Source organism: Onychostoma macrolepis, chromosome 03 (genome assembly GCF_012432095.1).
Source record: "Onychostoma macrolepis isolate SWU-2019 chromosome 03, ASM1243209v1, whole genome shotgun sequence".
Lineage (NCBI taxonomy): Eukaryota > Metazoa > Chordata > Actinopteri > Cypriniformes > Cyprinidae > Onychostoma > Onychostoma macrolepis.
The window spans coordinates 14,394,999-14,416,134 of record NC_081157.1 but is presented as its reverse complement, the minus strand read 5'-3'; the positions used below and the strand labels follow the sequence as shown (position 1 = coordinate 14,416,134).

The window sequence follows — 21,136 nt, the reverse complement described above, 5'->3', positions numbered from 1 at the left end:
ATTTCTTCTTTGCTTTCATGTTCTCTTTTCTAATGACAACAATAGTGGTGAGGGACAGGAAATCATGCTGAAGTGTCCCACGTAAGCATCACACAAAACTGCAGGATCACATCTCTGTGCCCCCCCCCCCCCCCCTTTTTTTTTTACTATTCATATTTATTCACATTAACTGTATTGTGGAGGAATTCCTGCATGATGGTGATGCATGGAAGGGTTGCTGACCACAGATATCTGTAAGAAAAAAGCTATATGATCAGCTTCTTTACTTACTGATTTCTTATGTACTTCATAATATTAAACAACTACTGCACCAATTACACAGTGCTTTACACATTTCCAGTACATATTTTGTGTTATTCATTGTTTTGTTTACCATTTTACTAAAGTCCAATTAAACTGCTGTTACAAGCTTCTCTTACCTCTGAACGGTTAAGATCATGGAAATGACAGGGCCTAAAATCACAGGGCCGTGCATACGGCACCTTTGGAAAAATGCACATGTAGCGTTAATGACTTATTACTGTAAAATGCCATAAATGCAAGAACACTGGCAGACAGTTCCAGTATTTCAGGTTTTGCAATAATTCACATACACTTCAATCTCTGCATATCAATGGCTCAAGCCTCCATTACTAGCTCTAAAATGACATTTTGGAAAACATCAATATAAAATCTATATATAGAAATATTTTCATGTCCAGTATAAATTGACACAAGAGTGTGGACAAGACTAAAATGAGGAGTAGAGAGAAAGTATAATATAATATATTCTTTGTTCTTGAAGATGCTTTCTTTCCAAGGAAATTATGCCACTTCTAGCAAGATATGAACAAACTTGACACTTGACGAAACATAACAACCTGACATTGGCGGAAGCCAAAAGAACGGCCCCCAATAGGGTTAGATGGAGGACGGTCGTTGATGCTCTATGTCTCGCTAGAGGCAAAGAGGACTAAGTAAGTAAGTAGCATGATATGTGATTTAGGGCATTACACTTATGATTTTAAAGGACAAGTAGCACCAACGTAACAGGATGTAGTTGAGTTTGAGTGAAAAGCTAATTTATGGGTTTTATACATGATCATTTTAAATTGTATTTTATGTAATTTAAGAGGAAAAGGAAATGTATATATGTAACCTTTATTTCAAAATGAGGCATAGCTGACAAAAAAGATAGGATGGAACATGGGAATTTATAAAGTGCTTCAGAAAGCTTTTAATTTTTGAAGTACTAATAATTATGAATTCTGAGTTAATGGGGTACACCTATGCATCTAAAACCATTTGGTTTTATGCAGTATATACAGTAAAATATGCTGTATTGTTTAGGGTTGTGATGAGATCTCACAATATTAAAACATGTGTTCGACTTGAAGCGGCGCTGTGCAGAACTATCAGTGTATGAATTAAAGTACAGCGAGAGTGATTCGAAAGCATAAGGATCCGTCGGCTCTTTTATCGCTCTCGCAGTTCTTTGATGTTGTAGCAAATTAGCTCAAAAGGAAAATGTATATAAATAATTACAATTAATTATAATTAATTACAATTATTTGTATCAGCTGCCAGTAGTAACTGTAGCAGAATTAAATTGCCATCAACTAATCTGTTCGTCCAGTGAACATTCAGTGTAAGTTCATATCAACTCTTAAGAAAGGATATTTTTGTGTCCATAGAAAATATCTTTCCTACAGTATTAATGCATTATAGCACGTAGCTGGATCCGAATCGTGAAGGGACATTATTCACAAGCAGGACCAGGAACTCATGTACAACCCGAATTCCGGAAATATTGGGAACGTTTTTTAAATTTGAATAAAATTAAAACTAAAAGACTTTCAAATCACATGACCCAATATTTTATTCACAATAAAAGGGATGTCTTAGAGAGGCAGAGTCTTTCAGAAGTAAAGATGAGCAGAGGCTCTCCAATCTGTGAAAGAGTGCGTAAAAACATTGTGGAATACTTTAAAAACAACGTTCCTTCGGGCCCTCAGATGACACTGCATCACTCATCGGCATGATTCTGTCATTGACATTACTAAATGGGTCCAGGAAAACTTCCAGAAACCACTGTCAGTAAACACAATCCGCTGTGCCATCTGCAGATGCCAACTAAAGCTCTATCATGCAAAAAGGAAGCCATATGTGAACATGGTCCAGAAGCGCCGTTGTGTCCTGTGGGCCAAGGCTCATTTAAAATGGACTGTTTCAAAGTGGAAAGTGTTCTATGGTCAGATGAGTCCAAATCTGACATGAAGTCACCTCCACCGGACTGCTCACTCGACCACAGAGAACGTAACTATCACTTATCCAAACCTCTTCCAGAGACCTTGGCATTGTTGTATATTATCAGTATATGATTTTTCTAATTTACATTAGATATTATATAGCCGATTGCAGTTTATAGCAAATCTTTCATGTATTTGTTTGATGCATAATAAGGTTCTTCACCTTATTTCTTTCAGAGTAGCGACAGTTTATCTTTCCAGATAACGTAGCTCTGACATTGCAACACTCAACATAATCACTTGTATTTTATGCATCTTATGCACTTTATTCCTATTTCATTTATGGTATTCGTTTAGTAGTTGTTGATTACTCTTGATGTACTCATAACCACACCTTAAGTGACACATGATCCATATATCATAACGTCATTGGTGACGCGAGTACCCATCACTACACCATTTCGCCTCTCTAGGTTGGCGAAAGCAAAAATCACTACAAATTGTAAAATCGGTCTGCGCAGCGCCGAACACACCTAATATTTCTCGTCAAGGTGAAAAGCTGTCTCGGGATATGCATGCTTGCAAATGTAACAGATTTTATACAATAGTTCAATTAACAAGAAGTTAATATTGTGTTACATTTTAAAATCAATATTATCTGTTTTGATCCATTTTTTAAACAAAATTGTTCCAAATAAAGCCACGAACAGAACTGTTGTGAGCAACACACAGCAGTGTTTCGATACTGAATGAATCTGCTGAGTCAATGATTCGGTGAGCCATTAGTAAAGAAAGTCACTTGCTTCATTTTTAAACGAATCAGCCATTTGAATGAATCAGCTGAATGAATGACTGAATGGCTCACTCATTAAGGCAGTGAGACTTGCCACCACTTACTAAAGGTTTTAGTTTCATATTTAGAGTAACATTAAATACCCATTTATTATCATTACTCATGCAATGTTGAATCTAAATATTTCTTTCTAAAGCTACATTTTGTAGTGTCCATTAAATGCTTTTCCCATTTAACACAATAATGACTTTAAATGATCTTTTGGGTGTAATTTCTGAGCCAGAATTGATGTATGAGTAATTAGGTTAAAGTTTTTAATCACTTTAAAGCTCCATTTTTTTATGTTAAATTTGTGGAAAGGAGTTCAGTTATAAGGTCACACAAAGCTTCAATCAGAAGTTAGAAGCTCATGTACAGTTCTAAGGTCTCAAGAGACTGATGTGAAATCATATAGGAGAGAAACCAGTCAGTTGAGTTTGTGGCAAAACCTTTTACAGTGCTTGGATATTGTTCTTGTTTTTACTGCATATGATAATTCATTCAATATTGTCTCTTGCGCTAAGTGTGTTGTCACACCCCTAGTATTGTTTCATGGGGACATAAAATCCACCAAATAGTAGCAATGACCCATATAGACAGTAGCACTGTATGTTTTAGAGTGACTGTCATGTACAGGTGTGCTTATAATTCTGCGTTTTTAGTGCAGATTGGTTCACAGTGCAAGTGCTGCGAGTTTAATGTATGGGAATGCAATGCGTGCTAAATTCACTTCATCGACATTAACATAATTTCCAACATTTTTGTGGACAGAAGTTTAAAGCTCAAGAATTTTACGTTAAAAGCTTGAGTGTTTGACCATTTGAAAGTGAATGTAATGTAACTTGTAGTGTTTGTTGTAAAGCATGAACTGAAGTGTGAACATTCCAAAGAACATTCCATTACATATCCAAAGGGTTTCAGCTGATAAAAAAGTTTGTGAACCTCTGTCTTGATGCATTACTCACCTGTGGACAACAACAGGAGGTAGCTTTACTGCCAAATGTTGACAGATAGATGGAAATGATAAACTCAAGCAAGGCGAATGTCAGCAATACACTACCAATTCCCCAGAAGAGGGTCTGAGAGAAAAAAAACATTAGCACAAATAATAATATAATAATTGATCATTAACACTCATGCTGGTACACAGGCTGCTTAATGTATAATGCCAATTGCATTATAAATGATCAGTAATAGTAAGAGATCTATAAACTACTTTTGATATTTTGGTGGGAAAAAGACTGGACAGATGAGAGCAGATTAAGAATCTTTTTGTCATCTTTTTGTAATTACTAAATAAATGTGAATGTGAAAGTTGATGGTTTACCATATATTTTTTCACAGAATCATCACAGTCATTACTACTGCAGTAACCGGACAATGGTCCTAGAATCAAATCCGTTGTAATTATAATAATGGCAATGCCTGCAGTTACAGCACTGGAAATGTTCATTCCAAGTGAACCTTTCACCTTTAGGCAGAAAAACAACAACAACAACGACATAAAACTGATTAATAAATTAGGAAGAACTTTAACACATTTTGTTAACACATCATGTTAACGTACACTACCAGTCAAAAGATTTTGAACAGTTTGATTTTATTTTTTTAAAGAAGTCTCTTCTGCTCACCAAGCCTGCATTTATTTGATCCAAAGTATAGCAAAAACAGTAAAATTTTGAAATATTTCAGATCCAAATGTCATTTATCTGAAGAAAAAAAAAGAAAGAAAAAAAAAAAGTTCTTCTGAACTTTCTATTCATCAAAGAAACCTGAAAAAAATCTACTCAGCTGTTTTCAACATAGTAGTAATAATAATAATAATAATAATGTTTTTTGAGCAGAAAAACAGAATATTAGAATGATTTCTGAAGGATCATGTGACTGGAGTAATGATGCTAAAAACTTTGAAATCACAGGACTAAATTACATTTTAAAACATATTCAAATAGAAAACATCCATTTTAAATAGTAAAAATATTTTAATTTTTTTACTGTTTTTGCTGTACTTTAGATCAAATAAATGCAGGCTTGGTGAGCAGAAGATACTTCTTTAAAAACATAACAAATCTTACTGTTCAAAAATTTTTGACTAGTAGTGTAGATGGAAAAAATACACTACATGACATGAGTGAATAAACGAGTAAATAAATAAATAAATACACATGTATATATACATACATATGTCCTGTAGTCTATGTGTATTAAGTTTCATTATGTTTGGTACAGTCACAGTACTTCAGTTAATCTACATTTATTTGATACATTTTGCCAGCAACATCCCTATCTGGGGGAATTGTATATATATCAATTGCACAAAAATGCAAATCATATTGTTATAATGCCACCTGCCCATGTTGGGCAGCTTGGACCCCTAAAAGTGTTGTGTACATACCAAACACAAACCGGAGGGTGAATTAAGTTTGTTTTCAGCAGCAATGCAGAGTGAGCCTGCAGTAATGTACTGAGAGGAGAGAGAAAGGCAAAATGGTGGCTCCTGTTGGAAAATGTAGCTTGAATTATAAAAGACAGATCACTTAATTGTATAACTGTTTCTTACGATGATCGATCCCCAGTAAGGAACACCACTTAAGACAAAGATGGTTTCTACATTAACTGTAGACACGATCCCAAACAGGAAAGTCAACAGACCAATCATTATCTGGACAGTCTGTGAGGAACAAGAAAAATATATAGGACAAGAGAGTCTTTTATAAAGTAAAACAGTTTCAAAATTTGAGAATCAATATAAAATATACAATATAAATTTATAGCAATTGTAGTTATGGGCTTATGATTGTACTAGAAAAATATCCCAAAAAATTCTACAAGCGTGGACCGCTCATTTTTACGAATTCACATACTGATTTGCAGATGTGCAACTTTGTCCATTAGTTAACTTTAAAAAATATATATATATATTTTTTTTTATAGTTTGCAACTCCAAAAACATTCTTCTCTGTGACATCTTTGTGACTGGTACACTGTAAATTTTACTCTGTAAATGATAAATCTTATCTTATATTGTTTTTCGTCATTTTATATTTTATTGTCACCAAGACAATAAGTCACATTGTGCAATAAAAACTGCATATACTTTGTTAACGTGTCTACCACTCCTTTTTTGTCAAATTTATTCATGTAATTTTCTTACTTCACACTGACATACACACATAAAAGTAAATTATTTGGGTTTATGAAAAATGTCTTACCCCAAGGGCTTTTGGTTGGCCTTTCAGAAATGCCTGAAGTCCATGAAGAGGTGAAACTCTCACTACCTGTTCATAAACCGGCACAGGAGCATTTGTCACAGTCCCAGCTGGTGTTGCTTGTGTTGCTTGTGTTGGTGGTTGAATCTGGATGACGAGTGTTGAAGAGTTCACGGGTAAGACTGTGTGGGACATTCTTGTTTCCGAATCTAAATTTGACCTATACAAAAATCACAGTACATAAAAACATGTCAAGGATACAATTATGAAATAGATATTAAAAACAGTTTATTTATTAACAATTTATATATTCATTGTTTACTATTATAAATATAGTCTTCATGAGTTATGCCAAATTAGTTATAATCACTGGTAGAATTAGTCATCAACTAGAATAACTCTATTAGCCCTTGAAAATAGAGAATAGACTATATTAAAAACAGCTCATGTTAAAATTGATCTACATTAAAGGAATTTAGCAGATGCTTACAAAATTGGCCTACCAGCCATTATAGATTAAATAAAGGAAATCTATTCATTAATACCATTTTGTTAAAAAACACCAACAACAAGATGCAGATACATAATGAAAAGGCAGGTATTTGTATAAAGGTGGTCAGATGTAATGCAAGTATATATTTTGTTTTACCAGAGAAAAATCCTCTCTTCAGATTGCCCTGTAGAGTTTCTTTGCTCTGCAGTCGTAGTACTTTGCTCTTTAAAAAGCTCAGGTGACAATGAGAGGTGATAAAGCTGGTCATTGCTACCAGGAAATATAAAAATATCTTCCCTTTCTTAAGGTAAAAAAGATAGTAAAAAAAAGATCGCAATGTCTTAAAGGGAAAGTGTATAGGAATCAGTAATATGAAAGATATGCACCCTCTAGTGGTTAAATATGAAAGTGCAACTAAAGGGAAAGACTTTCCTACATTGCCGCCCCAAAATTTTGTATCTAAGTTTGTAATTAGTTAGGAAAGTCTCAATGTCAGTTACTATTCTCTTCCTCATCCTCTCATGATGGCAACTTAACTAATCGGGCAACAGACCGTAAATAAGTGCGCCCTTTCACTTGCACTTCTGCAGTGCATATGCGATTTATCTACTCCTGAAAATGTTTTAGTCACTCTGCCAGTAGGCCACAAAGCTCGGGGCAACTGTGAATCAATTATCATGACGGTCTGTCCAGTACTCAGATTGGCAGTGTCTTTTTGCCATTTTTGGAGGGGCTGTAGGCTTGGTAAGTAATGCTGGATAAAGTTTACCCAAAAGTGAACGGCTAGAATTTGGCTGTGTCACCACCGTCTTCTCCCTAACAGATCACTAGATGAGTAGATCACTTGTGGGAGTGATGCAGCCCGGACAGGGTCCGGGTCGGCAACATCAGATGAAACGTAACCGAGTGGCTTAGAGTTGAGGATTCCCTCGACCTCTACCAACACTGTACACAAGACTGCTTTAGTCACAGTTCGATTGCCCAAGACTACCTGAGGAGCACTTTTCTCGTTCCCAGGTTCCTCCAAAGTGTGGGGCATGTGGAGGGTTAAACTGGAAAGCAATTTCCTGGCCTGCTAGATGTTCTTTAAGTGGACCTTCTAATGATGCGAAGGCTTCCTGGAGTTCAGTGGCTCCTCCTCTGATGTTTGTGCCTCTATCAGTCAGTATCTCAAACGGCTTACCACGAAATGATTCAAATCGTCTTAATGCCATCAGGAAGGCATCCGTGTCGATGCTCTCCAAAAGATCAAGATGTATGCAACTTGTCATACATTTGAATATGATGCCCCAGCGCTTCTCTGTGCGTCTGCCTATCTTAACCCATTTTATAGTTGTCATTTTCCCTTTGTAAGTATTTTTCTAGATGCTATTCATGGTCTTATGTCTCAATGACATGCAAGCAAAGAACAAAATAAATGATTTCAAGAAGAAAAAAAAAGGTGTTCACTTCCTTCCTGTCACATGAGGCTGTCAAATTCCTACCCCTACTTCCAGGAAGCATGGCGAAGGCAAACCCTCCCAAAGAAAGGTAATTTTCATGTTACTAATAAGTATTTTTTGTTGACATATATATATATATATATATATATATATATATATCTACACAATCATGAAGGTCTCTAGAATCATCCAAACAAAACAAATCTTACAAGAGATCTATAGTTTTTTTGTATACTTAGTCAAAAGTCCAAGTCCTTGTAAGTACATATATCAATGGGAAACAGGGTATATTCTGTTAATAGGTTAATAAATCTACTGCCCCACCCCCGTGTCTGCTGTTGCCATGGGGGGATGGGCTTTCCAGTTTTCAAGTGACAGCAGCAGTTTACAATCTTCAGTCAGTCACACAAAATGAAGAACGTAAAGATAAAGAGTTAAAGCATGGGATTAATTGCTGTAGATTATCCCCCCGCCCCCTTTTTTATATATTATGTCTTTTAAGGGGCAAAATATTGAGGCCCCTTCATCCAGTTTGGATGCTTTTGATACTAATCGGTCAAGGACCCTAATCCTTTTCATGACTAGTAGCTTATGATTCCATTATAATGTTTAAAAATCAGACAATGAGTTTACATTTACATTATTATATGAAATCACCTATTACAGTCAGCTATTGAATACTATTGGGCCTAAAAATGCGTAATTTTCTTTTAGGTATACCTTGGCAGAGCTTTTGGATTTTCTTGATGCAGATCCCCCTGCAAATTTCTCTAATGTTACAGTTGTGCCGGAGTCTGAGAAGAAAGCTCATGACACAGATTGTGACAGCGATGGATCTGATGATGAGGTGGCATGTGATTTCAAACACCTACCATCAAGGTTGCTGAAAGGAAAGGGCTTAATCTCTGATGATGCATTTCCACTAACCCTCCTTGACATGGCAGATATACCTGAAAGTCCTGCGGCCTTAGTGAGTGCATCTACAGAGCCAAACATCATTAATACTGTTGAGGAAAAGGAAAATAGTCCAACAACCCCTAGACCCATACTTAAGAAAATCAAAAACAAAGTTCAAGTTCAAGAAAATAAAGACAGATACCAAAAAACCAATACAGGCTAAGCGTCATCAACTCCCTCTCTATCAACCCAAGCCAACCAATCCCATCATCATGTCAGATGATCCAGCAGACATCTTTCTCACATTCTATCCCAAATCACTACGGGATATCACACTGGAAATGTCAAATATATATGCAGCACAGAAAAGTGCCACCCTCAATCTGACTGATGAAGAGCTCCTAACATTCTATGGCATTCTTTTGACCACAACTCAGTCCCAAGACGATGTCTTCTTTGGTCAGACAATGATGTCAACAACAAAAGCATTAAAGAGGCCATGCGGAGGAACAGATTTGATGAGATAATGTCTTCCATTCATGTTGTGGATAACATGAAAATCACAGATGACCCTTTCTTCAAGGTGAGTCCCGTGTTTGAGGAGCTGAATAAAGTCAACACAACCATGACTATTCAGGAACATCTGGCTGTGGATGAGATGATGATTGAGTACTTTGGTAGGCATGGATGCAAGCAATTTATAAGGGGGAAGCCCATTCGTTTTGGTTTCAAGATCTGGAGTCTTGCATCCTCATCTCGATTTGTCTACCAGATGGAGCCATACGCAGGCAGCCACACTCGTCTCGTTGAAACTGGACTGGGTCAGGGTCCAAGTGTAGAACAAGTATTCTGATGTCGACACTCAACGATGGAACAAACAGAAACATGCAATGGATAAAGTGAAACAGCCAACATGTATAAAAAGCTACAACACACATATGGGAGGTGTTGACCTGCATGACCAATGTGTGAACCGTTATTGGATTGGCATCCGATCAAAGAAGTGGTGGTGGCCATGCTACAGCTGGGCACTCAACAGTGCTATGGTCAATGCATGGTGTTATTACAGGTACATGAGGGTGTAACAAGAAGTGGGAAGTAAGGCCGCGGGATGGCAGGGTGGAAAGATGGGGTCTATACAGTTTCTTTAGAGTCATGACACAAAAACAAAACATACTTATTAATTATGATAATCATGTAATTATCAGGCCATGTAAAGAGGGAGACAGAGATCTCCTCTCCTTCCAAAGGCTGGTTGCCCGGAGTCTCCTCCAGCACCATGGGATGAGGCCACAGGGGCAAGGAAGAAGGTCAGTGTTGGGCTCTGCAATATGTGAGGCTGCCAGATTTGACAACTTGAACAACTGGCCCCACAACGCATGGAGAAAGTACATGAGGTGTCGAAAATGTGATGGACGCTTCCCTTTGCATGTGAGAAATGCGGTGTTGCCTTGCATGTTGAGTGCTTGAAGAAATTTCATGCAAACCACTAAAACTCTACCCAGGACACCGAGGAGCAGAGGGAGAAGAGAGATAGAAAAGGAGAGTGGGGAGGAGACACGCTATGACATAACTTCCCTTGCACTGCTATTTTTGTTATTTGTTATTTTGTTACTCGTTTTTGTTGTTTTGTTTTGTTATGTATATATGTCATTTTTATTTATTTATTTTCATTTAACATTTTGATACACAATGCCCTGTTGGGGCAGCTTAATGGCTGCACTTTGTTCTGCAATATGTTCCACCGCTTTAAGACAAACGGATTTGTTGTTAGTTATATTTTCATGTTCAAGAGATTATAAGCTAGATGCAGCTTTTTTCGGGTTCCCATCAAACTTTTATACATAATAAATTTGTTTATGAATAAAGATTGATCTGTTGAAAGCAGTTATTTTGAGTTAGATGCCAAATGTTCTCCTCCTATTCAAATTTGACATTGAAGGGGTGCATACAACATATTTGCCCACACTCAAATATGATTTTCAAGAAAAAAAACAAAAACCTGGGGAAAATAAATGCAGAACATGTTCACATAGGACACTATTAATACGACTATATGCATGAAACCATTTAGGAAAATTTGGGCACAAATGGGTTAATAGTGAAAGGGCCAAAACAGTCTATGCCAGTGGACCAGAAAGGTGGTTTGTACAGTCTTAGTTGTGAGGGAGGCAAGTCTGCCATCTTCGGAATTACAGGACTTGCTCTCCATTTTTGACAAGTCTCACAATTGTATTCAATATTGTCTCTTGTCACAATAGTGTTTCTTGATGGATTCTCTGCCACGCAGGATCCAGTACTTGCGTCTGATCTCACATAAGATCCGTTCTGGACCTGGATGCAGAAGCTGGTTGTCATATTCTTTGATTAAGAGCATTGTAATCTGATGTTTAGGGTGTAGTATTACGGGATATATTGTGTCTAGATACAGGCCCTCGTCTCGGCGAAGTTGTCCCCGAAACTGATTAAACCAAGTGTTTGATCATACTCCGCGGAAAATGAAGCAAGATGACTCTGGGCAGATACGGACTTACCTTTGGTCAGTGCATTCACCTCTTCTGGGAAGCTGTCCTTTTGAGCTTGTCTTAACAAGTGTAGTTCAGTTGCTATTGCATCTGCTGCAGTCATGATAGCAACCGCCCCATGAAGGGACTGGTGAGTAGCCTTTAACAGTTTGTTCCAACTCTTAATATTGGAGATGTCAGGTTGAGACTTGACAAGACATGTATTTCCACGGAATGATTGTTTTTTTCAGCTCATCACGGTCTTCAGGAGCTGCTAATTCAGGCAGGGATGGCCAGGTGTTGGAATGTATGTTGGAACCATGGTCCTTGACTCCAGCACTGAGATTTGCTCAATTTTAACAAAGTCTTCCCCCTAGTCAGGTCATCTGCTGGGTTATCGGTGATGTTGCCAATTTGACCCCAAAGTCATGTCCTGGATTTCAGCGATGCGTGTCCCGACGAGGGCTTTGTAGCAACAGTAGTCTGATCTCAGCCAGCTCAGGATTGTTGTTGAATCGGTCCATAGGATAATATCACTTGCAGGAATAGACAGCTCTTTACTGAGCAACTTCTCTCCTGTGAGAGCTGCACAAAGCTCCAAACAGGGCATTGATATCTGTTGGCGGGGAGCCACTCTGGACCTTGCCATCACAAAGGCTACATGGATCTGGTTTTGCTGATCTTGAGTGTGAAGGCAAGCGACCGATCCGTATGCCAGTTTAGCAGCATCGCAGAAAATATGGATGGTTCTCTGTGTGCCCTCTGTGAGAGGGAGAGTGTCATAGAGCCAGTCAAGTGGATGGGGATTATTGTGAAGCCATGATTGACAAGGGCCAGTGGAGGGAATTTGGCCAGGACACCGGGGTTACACCCCTACTCTTTACGATGAGTTTTTTTTAATTACCACGGAGAGTCAGGACCTCGGTTTAATGTCTCATCCAAAAGACGGTGCTTTTTTTACAGTATAGTGTCCCCGTTACTATACTGGGGCGTTAGGACCCACACAGACTGCAGGGTGAGCACCCCCTTCTGGTCTCACTATCACCTCTTCCAACAGCAACCTAGTTTTCCCAGGAGGTCTCCCATCCAGGTACTGACCAGGCTCAACCCTGCTTAGCTTCCATGGGCAACCGGTCTTGGGCTGCAGGGAGATATGGCTGTGTATAAGATACCCAAATGGGTCATACTGTGTGGCCAGTACTTTAAACACATTTTGTAGTGTGGGTTCAGAGTAGTCAACTTGACGATGTTGGTAGCCAAGGTGGTCAGTGAGACAATTCCAACGGAGACCTAAAGCTGGCTCTTGTGCATCTAAACCAAGGTTCCTCAGGGTTCCTCCTTGTTTTAAGAATATTTTACTTACCCCACTGGCAGATAATTGTACTTGTTTTAAGCAAAATGCACTCAATTCAGTTTTTTGTAACCTGTTCTTCTGGAAACAAGACTTAATATCTTGTGTCATTTTGCTTATCTAGTAAAAGTATCTTCATTTAAGAATGTTTTGATATTTTGACTAGAAACAAGACAAAAATACTACGTAAGATAAGCCATTTTTTGCATTGTACAGACCTTTGAACATCTTCGTAGCCTTCACCGTTGTCCTTCACATATCTTTGTAGGCATTATGTGGCACAACAAGGACTGCAGGTAGGACGCTTGGCTCTTTGTCCCTCTTCATGTCCCTCCAGAGGAAGCGTAACAGTGAGCGATCTTCTGGCAAAAGTCTGATCTGGTGGAACATTGCTTTAATGTCTCCACTGATAGCCACCTTGTGCTCATGAAACCGGAGTAGAACACCAAGAAGCGAAGGACCCAGGATGGGACCAGGAAGAAGGTGATCATTCAGCGCTTGTCCTCTGTACTGATATGAGCAATTGAAAACAAGCCTTGCTTTGTTATTGTGGTGGACTAAATGATGAGGGAGGTACCATGACTCAGTAGAGAAATCTACAACCTCAGGTGTCAATCTCTTCACAAGGGGTACTAACCATGAAGATCTTGTTGGGCTCTTGTATGTTTACATCATGAAGCACTGTAAGATGCTGCTTTTGACATATTTTACAGGGTTTCTTGAGGGTACAAGCCTCGGTTTTGTGATTACGTCCGCAGCGGTAACAGCCTTTACCTTTATCTGGGTAAAATTTGTCTGGGTATGTTTTGTCTGTCCCTGTGATAAGTATACCACAACTTAGGCAATGTTCAACAAACTCATCACAGTAGCTGGCAGGCAGTTTGACTGGTGGAGAGTTCAATATAGCTCCAAGTTCACTCTGTACAAGCTGACGAGGTTGCCCATATTTGTCTTGTAGGACTTGCAATGCTGTGGTGTACGGAGTGGGGTCATGCATGTAGGCTTGTGCTAATTTGTAGGCACTAGGTAGCTTTAATCAGTCTAGAAGCACTTGGTATTTAATAATCCCAGCAAATCAACATGTAGCCACATTATTGGTCAGATACTACCATGATCAAGTGGCACACCAAGGATGACATCTGACCGCTAGAGCACTACGATCAGCAGGTCTCTGGATCGTAAAAGGAACAAGGCTAATTAACAGTGGGATAGAGTGACAGTAGATCCACCATTCACTCACGTGGGCCTAGATGTGTTTGGGCCATGGAGCATAACATAACGCCGTACAAGAGGGGGAAGTGCTGACAGCAAAATATGGATTGTCATTTTCTCCTGCTTAAGTACAAGGGCTGTATCTTGAGGTCATCGAGTCCATGTCAACTTCCAGCTTCTGCCCTCGGTTAAACATGGACCAGTTAAACACTTTAGATCCGACAGAGGAACAAATTTTGTTGGCGCCTGTCGAGAACTGAACATCAATACTGATCCAGAGCTCAAGAGGTACTTGCAGGAGCAAGGATGCACATGGTCATTTAACACCCCCCACTCTTCCCATATAGGAGGAGCTTGGGAAAGGATGATCAACACCACACAACACATTTTTGATGCACTGCTGCTAAAAACTAGCCTTTCTCGTCTTACCCATATCTTGACTACTCTCACGTCTGAAGTCATGGCAATAATGAATGCTAGACCTTTACTTCCTATTTCTTCTGATCCCGACACATTGGAAGTTCTGTCTCCTTCAATGCTTCTTACACAAAAAGCTAGTACTGTACTAGCACCTCTTGGTGACTTTGATATGAAGGACCTCTACAAGAAAGAATGTCTGACTGATGCTTTCTGGAAGGCATGGATGAGAGACTATCTTGTAACATTGCAAGTACAGAGAAAGTGGACGGAGGAAAAACGAAACCTTCAAGAAGGAGATCTTGCTTAAGGACTCTAATGTGAAACGGCTATTGGGCTTATTGTGAAAATCATACCCAGCAGTGATGATAGAGTGAGGAAGGTAGAGGTAAAAATAATGAAAGAAGGATCTGTGAAGGAATATCTGAGGCCCATCTCAGTGGTATTACTCCTGCCTGGGGAGTCACAAGAGGATCAAGTGTGTGCTGTTGCATACCCTTTTGTATATTCGACCCGCCACCGAATGGACATTTAAGGTGCTGCACTATATGCACACGGTTCTGTTTACTTTCGATTTCTGTCAGTGTATGCAGTCGAGAGCAACATACATGCATGCACTTTCTTTCATCCTGTAAAACATTACAATAAAAATAAAATTAGACGAAACATCGAAATGGAGTACTCAAAACTGTAAATTGTGTCCTCATTTACTAAGTGTATCATTGTTTCAAACATCCAGACATCTGTGGAAACCAAAGGATGATGGATACTGCTCTGAATCTGCTCTTTGTGTCCCACCAAAAACAGTCATGTGTTGTATTGTTTGGAACAATGGGGTGAATAATGACAAAATTTCTTTCTTTTTCTCACACACACATACATACATGTTTGTTTTTGTGAAAAGTGGGGACATCCCATAGGCGTAATGGTTTTTATACTGTACTTACTGTATGTGCTATTGCCCTACACCAACCCTACACCTAAACCTACCCCTTACAGGAGACTGTGCATTTCAACTTTCCCCAAAAAAACCTCACTCTGTATGATTTATAAGCGTTTTGAAGAGTGGGGACATGGGTCAATGTCCTGAGATGTCACCTTCACCTTGTAATACCTATGTCATACCTTTGTCATTATACAAATCTATGTCCTGACTTTTCACAAAAATGCACACACACACACACACACACACTCACACTCACTCACAGAAGCATTAAAACATAATTTCAGATAAACTCACTTGGATGAGTGCAGCAGAACTGGAGCAAACTTTTGTCTAAGAATCCTCCATCGAAGAATCCATTGTCTCTGAGGTCAGCGAACAGGGAAATCCAGAATTCCATGCACTCTTTGCACAGAAAACCCCACCAGTACTCGATCCTTTGGTTGGCAGTACTTGCACCTTCCAAATAGCTGTCAAGGGTTTCATCTTCATGACCGATGTGAAGAAAACGTTGAAAGTCTCTTTCTAACCCCCCTAACAACTCTAGGGCATCCTCCCAAACGCTCCACCGCTTCAATATAGTAACCACCGATTAGCTTTGGATCGCTACTAGTTGTGTAGGCATTAAGCCAAATAATCCTACGCGAAAAGCCATCAATGCAGCCATTAATACAAACGCCATATGGTTTTAACTTATCGTACGAGTCCAAATGCCAAATAAAGTTTGGTCCCTTAGCAAAGTAGTTGCGCCGTCTGAGACGTCTAGCTCTCCTCATTGAAACTCCTGCAGGATCCAATTCCTTCAGCACCATGCGCACATCATCTTTTCTCACATGCTGACCCCTCTCTCTGCATTTCGTGTACATCCATCGGTACCCATGAAGTTGCCCAGAGTACTGCAGCTGATGACTGATGAAATCAATAAGGTCCACTAAGGCCGAGTAACTTTTCCGTCGAGACAATCCTTTTTCGCTAATATCCTTTTTAGATGTCTTTCACTGACGTCATAACCATGCCTTGTACTAAGCACTGACCGTATTTCTTTATACTTCAGTCCAAGTTCAAAATAAAACTATGAACTGCTCCATTATGAATGTACGGAACTGTCTGAACCACTGGAAGCGTAAAGTAAACAGGAAGTGTTGAACAGGAAGTGAGAACGCCAAAAAGTTTTGCGAGGGAACGCAAAGTTTCTTGAGGGAACGCAAAAGTTTTGCGAGAGAACGCAAAAGATTTGAAAAAGATTTTTTCCTCCCACCCCAAATTTTTTCCACTCACCCCAAATTTTTCCCACCATAATGTCCTTTAAAGGGCTCCGTACTCAAATAGGCCTAACTTATACAAATGAACTGCCTGTTCGCCTCACTCAGATATTGCTTGTGGGCACTTGTCTCAGACTGTGTGCAATCGCGAGCTCTCCTTTAAAGTAGAAATTATTTCTCTTTGCTCTTGGATTAAACTTTGTCAAGTTAACAACCATTCAGAATAGATCCACGCCTGACCGATGAAAATGCTACTGAAAATTTTATTAGCTGTAAGTGAATTGCACCAGAAAGTCTGGTCACACTTTATATTAGGTGGCCTTAACTACTATGTACTTACATCAAAAAATAAGTACAATGTACTTACTGTGTTCATACTGTGTTGCAAAACACTATTGCTGCTATTGAAGTGGGATACGGGTAGGTTAGGGACAGGTTTGTTGGTATGGGTAGGTTAAGGTGTAAGGGATGGGTCAACAGTGTAATTATAAATGTAATTACAGAAATTAATTACAGATGTAATTACACATAGGTATTTTTAAAAATATAGGTACAATGTAAAAACATGTATGTACACAATAAGTGCATTGTACCAAATGATTAATTTAAATGTAAGTACATAGTAGTTACCTAATATAAAGTGGGACCGAAAGTCTTTCAACAATCAAAGATGGAACTTTAATTTCTTTACAATGTAAGTATGCTAGAAATGTTTCAGAATGGGATATTTGTCTGATTTGTACATATAAATATATGTCTAACTGCAACACTACATTGTACAGACATTACAGATCAAAGCCATCTGATGTTCCATTTATCTTAATGGCTCTTAAATCACAGCTTATAAAAACTCAATGTTGTCAACTGAATTGAGGTCATTTTTATCATTTTATTATTGACTGTGTATTTGTCTTTTTTTGTAAATTCAGTTTGGAATCAAATTTGACTTGCTGTAAGCTTTTGCAACAAAGTTACCCTATTTTAAAGACACAAATACACAGAATAAGCAAATGTTTAAGATTGAGATTTTTGTTATGGTAATTGATCAATATTTATATGTATGTAAATAAAAACCTATATTAAAATCTGTTCATCGTATAAAGCGAAGGTGTCTTTTTATTAGACTTGGATTAAACCATTCAAAGCTTGAAATAATGATTGCCTTGAAAAAATGGATGGACAAAAAAAAAAGAGATATTAAAATATCTATATGGCAGTATACAGTATGTGGTAGTTTTGCCAATGGTATTGAAAATGATTAGTCGTCATGAAATCAAAATGACCCTACTTCCTTTTTTTAGTGTACATTACTGGTCTTGTGGTGAACAGTTAAACTGTGCAAGTCAATGCAGTTTGATGGCTTGGGGAGAATCCTCTTGTTAAGTCATGATGTAAGGACTGCTGTTTCTGGGTCCAAGCCTCTACTCATTTCACTTGAGAATCCTATATCAACAGCCATTTATGAGCACTATGTACAGTAGGATATCAGAACAAATCCGACAAATTTAAGATTCGATCAGAACATCGAAACATGAGGAGCAGAAATTCCACAGAGAGGCCCCGGATAACAAGACAAAGTCATCGATCTGTCCACGGTACCCAGGCGCCATGAGTCTGGAGCAAGCCTAACCAACAAACCTCTTTCACAGAACAGCTTGCAACATTAAGACAAAAGAATACTTATTGATAAGTACAATGCCGGAAGGAGATCGTCAATTTTGGGACAAGTAATCAAGACTGATGGTCAAAGAGATGGCCATCACATGCGTTCCACGCTGGAAATCACGAGCTTCCTTAGATTGACTTTCTCCCCACAAGACAAAGACTGAGACTGAAATTCTTTAGGAGACATTTTAACCTCTCTCTGGTCTTCACCGAACATGTCCCTATGTCCTACATAGAACTACACAGAGACTTTCTTTTCCATATGCACCAAAAATCATCTTAAAACGACTTATGAGCAACTAATGAACTTCATATTACGTATGTAACCCACACAATTGACGATCATGTTTTAATCACATATTATGTATGTTTTTTTAATGACTAGGGAGTAGCTTAAGGGTTAATATCCTTGTTTGGTATGTATGAGTTTGTAAAATCATGCTTTAAACGTTTCTTCCAATCAATTCTTTGTCAAATGTATATATTCTGGTTATAGAAATCACATCCAAAAGTATACTTTGCAAGAGTGTGTAAAATTCGGACCATGTGACTGATAACATGCTGATTTATGATGGAAGGAACAACCCTAGCTAAGATAATAGCCTATCTAATTGGTCAAGACAACATTGGGATGTGTCCAAAAGCCGAGTTTAAAAACTCAGGACACCATCAAATCGCCCCTTTTTTATTCCCTTCAGCGCTCTTCTTCAAATCCAGCTTCTCTCAGCGTTTTGACGCTGCTCTTTGAGTGCCATTCCAGCGTGCTTCGGCCTGCACACCAGCTGCTACCACAATGAGAAGAAAAACCACCTAGTCTCTTTACATCCTTTTATCCTTTCTGTTCTTTCTGCTAAGTTAAGTTTGCCAACGCCGCGTCTCCGAGTCCGACCTCGAGTGCCCATCTAAACTTCAACCAGCCCACAACTCCGCAACTTCAGCCAAGAGCCAACGCCCAAGACTTCACTACGAAAGACCACTGAACTCTCAGCCAATCAGAAACTCGGGAAAACCCCTTTCTGCAATGACGATGACAGAAGGGAATCCCTTTAACACAAAGGCAACAAGTATCCTCCAGATTCTAACGGAGCTGGTGCATTTAATATAAATTTTAGCCTCATTGAAAAACTCAATGCGAGGGTTAATTAAGTGATTGATGGTTGTTCAGGTCTATGCAATTGCACATATTGCTATAACTTGGGATATCACATTTTCATTCTCTTAAACTCATCCTTTCATCACTTTCTCTCTCTCTGCAACGTGTGAATGTGTGAATGCGTGTGTTCGTGTGTTAGATTAGTTTATGTCTTAGGTTTATATAAATAAAGTCTTATTTATATTGAAAAGAGAAGTATCTTGTGTTTTGTGCTTACAAGTTAATGTCTTAATCTGCCGATCTTGTTACTGTGCTTATTAATAGTGTTTTCACTATATTTTGGATTTTAATATCCAGTGCAGAATTAATGTTATACGGCTCGTTCAGTGAATCGCTGCCGACTCAGTGATCAGCCGTAAAATATTGATTCTGTTCAAATTCCCTATAAAATCATAAATGATTCCCTTTGAGCTAAATTGACTTATGGTTACATTACCTATTAACCCTTACACTGAATATAAAATTACATTATGATATATAAGTAAATATATAGTCACATATTTATGAAATATATACATATATGAAAAGTCGCAATTCCTTATGTATTACACAATAAATTGTAATATATTAACACAATATGCTATTCTGTATATTTGCAATATACCAGTGAACCATATAATATAGTATATTGATCATTCATATATATGGGAATATATTTTATTTGCGTAAGGGTTATTACAAATCTAAAACAAAAAGGCAAAAATTCTGCCATGCTGCACCTGTCCAAACACACTTGTGGGAATTCAAGTGCCCTGTTACTTCTCAATTTGTTTTTACTTATAACCCCAATTCCAGAAAAGTTTTGTAAAATGCAATAACATAGAAAATCTGTGATTTGTTAATTCTCTTTAAATTTTATTAAATTGACAAAAGTACAAAGAAAAGAATGCCAAAGTTTTCACTGACCAACATAAATGTATTTTGTAAATAGGAACAAATTTAGATTTTGTTGGCTGCAACACACTCCAAAAAAGTTGGGACAGAGGCTAAATAAAAGTGAAAAGGTTATAGAATTATCTAAATTAAACTGTTTTGAAACAGTTCACAGTAAGCAGGTGAATGGTTAATAGATGAAGGTATCATGTTTGGATATAAAAGTAGCATCTCAGTCTTTGCAAGCATAGCTGGATCATGGCTCATCACTTTGTGCCAAATTTCATGAGAGAAGTGTCAAACAAGTCAAAAACTTTGCTGCCGTATCATGGCCGCAGCAGGTGCAGTGATATTACGCAGCACCTGAAAGTAGTCCCCAGCTAGGTACCTAGTTATAATATAGCTGGGGACTACTTTCAGGCGCTACGTAATATCACTGCGCCATGGTACGGCAGCAAAGTTCCTTGATTATTACGCCGGAATGAGAGTATAGTTCCTAGCCAAATCGGCCTAGAAAATCGCAACTTTTCATTTTCTGCCGGTCTTAGTACACGATATAACTACAGAAGAGTCAAGTTTTAAATAAGACAAATATCGAAACTCTTTGGTCATTTTGAACGCGATGCTACTGGTCTAATCGGATTCAATGATCTAT

At 38.3% G+C, this 21,136-nt stretch overlaps 1 protein-coding gene across 1 annotated transcript; it reads right to left on the bottom strand.

Annotated features, from left to right (window-relative positions):
• Positions 1-165: 165 nt before the first annotated feature.
• Positions 166-8,102, bottom strand: LOC131534660 (uncharacterized). The gene is made up of 9 exons (XM_058767664.1): positions 7,754-8,102; positions 7,584-7,707; positions 6,273-6,489; positions 5,621-5,731; positions 5,456-5,524; positions 4,388-4,531; positions 4,026-4,139; positions 420-482; positions 166-231 (listed from the first exon to the last, which is right to left on the bottom strand). The coding sequence occupies exons 1-9, from the start codon at positions 8,100-8,102 to the stop codon at positions 166-168; spliced, it is 1,257 nt and encodes a 418-aa protein (XP_058623647.1).
• Between the last annotated feature and the right edge of the window lie 13,034 nt (positions 8,103-21,136).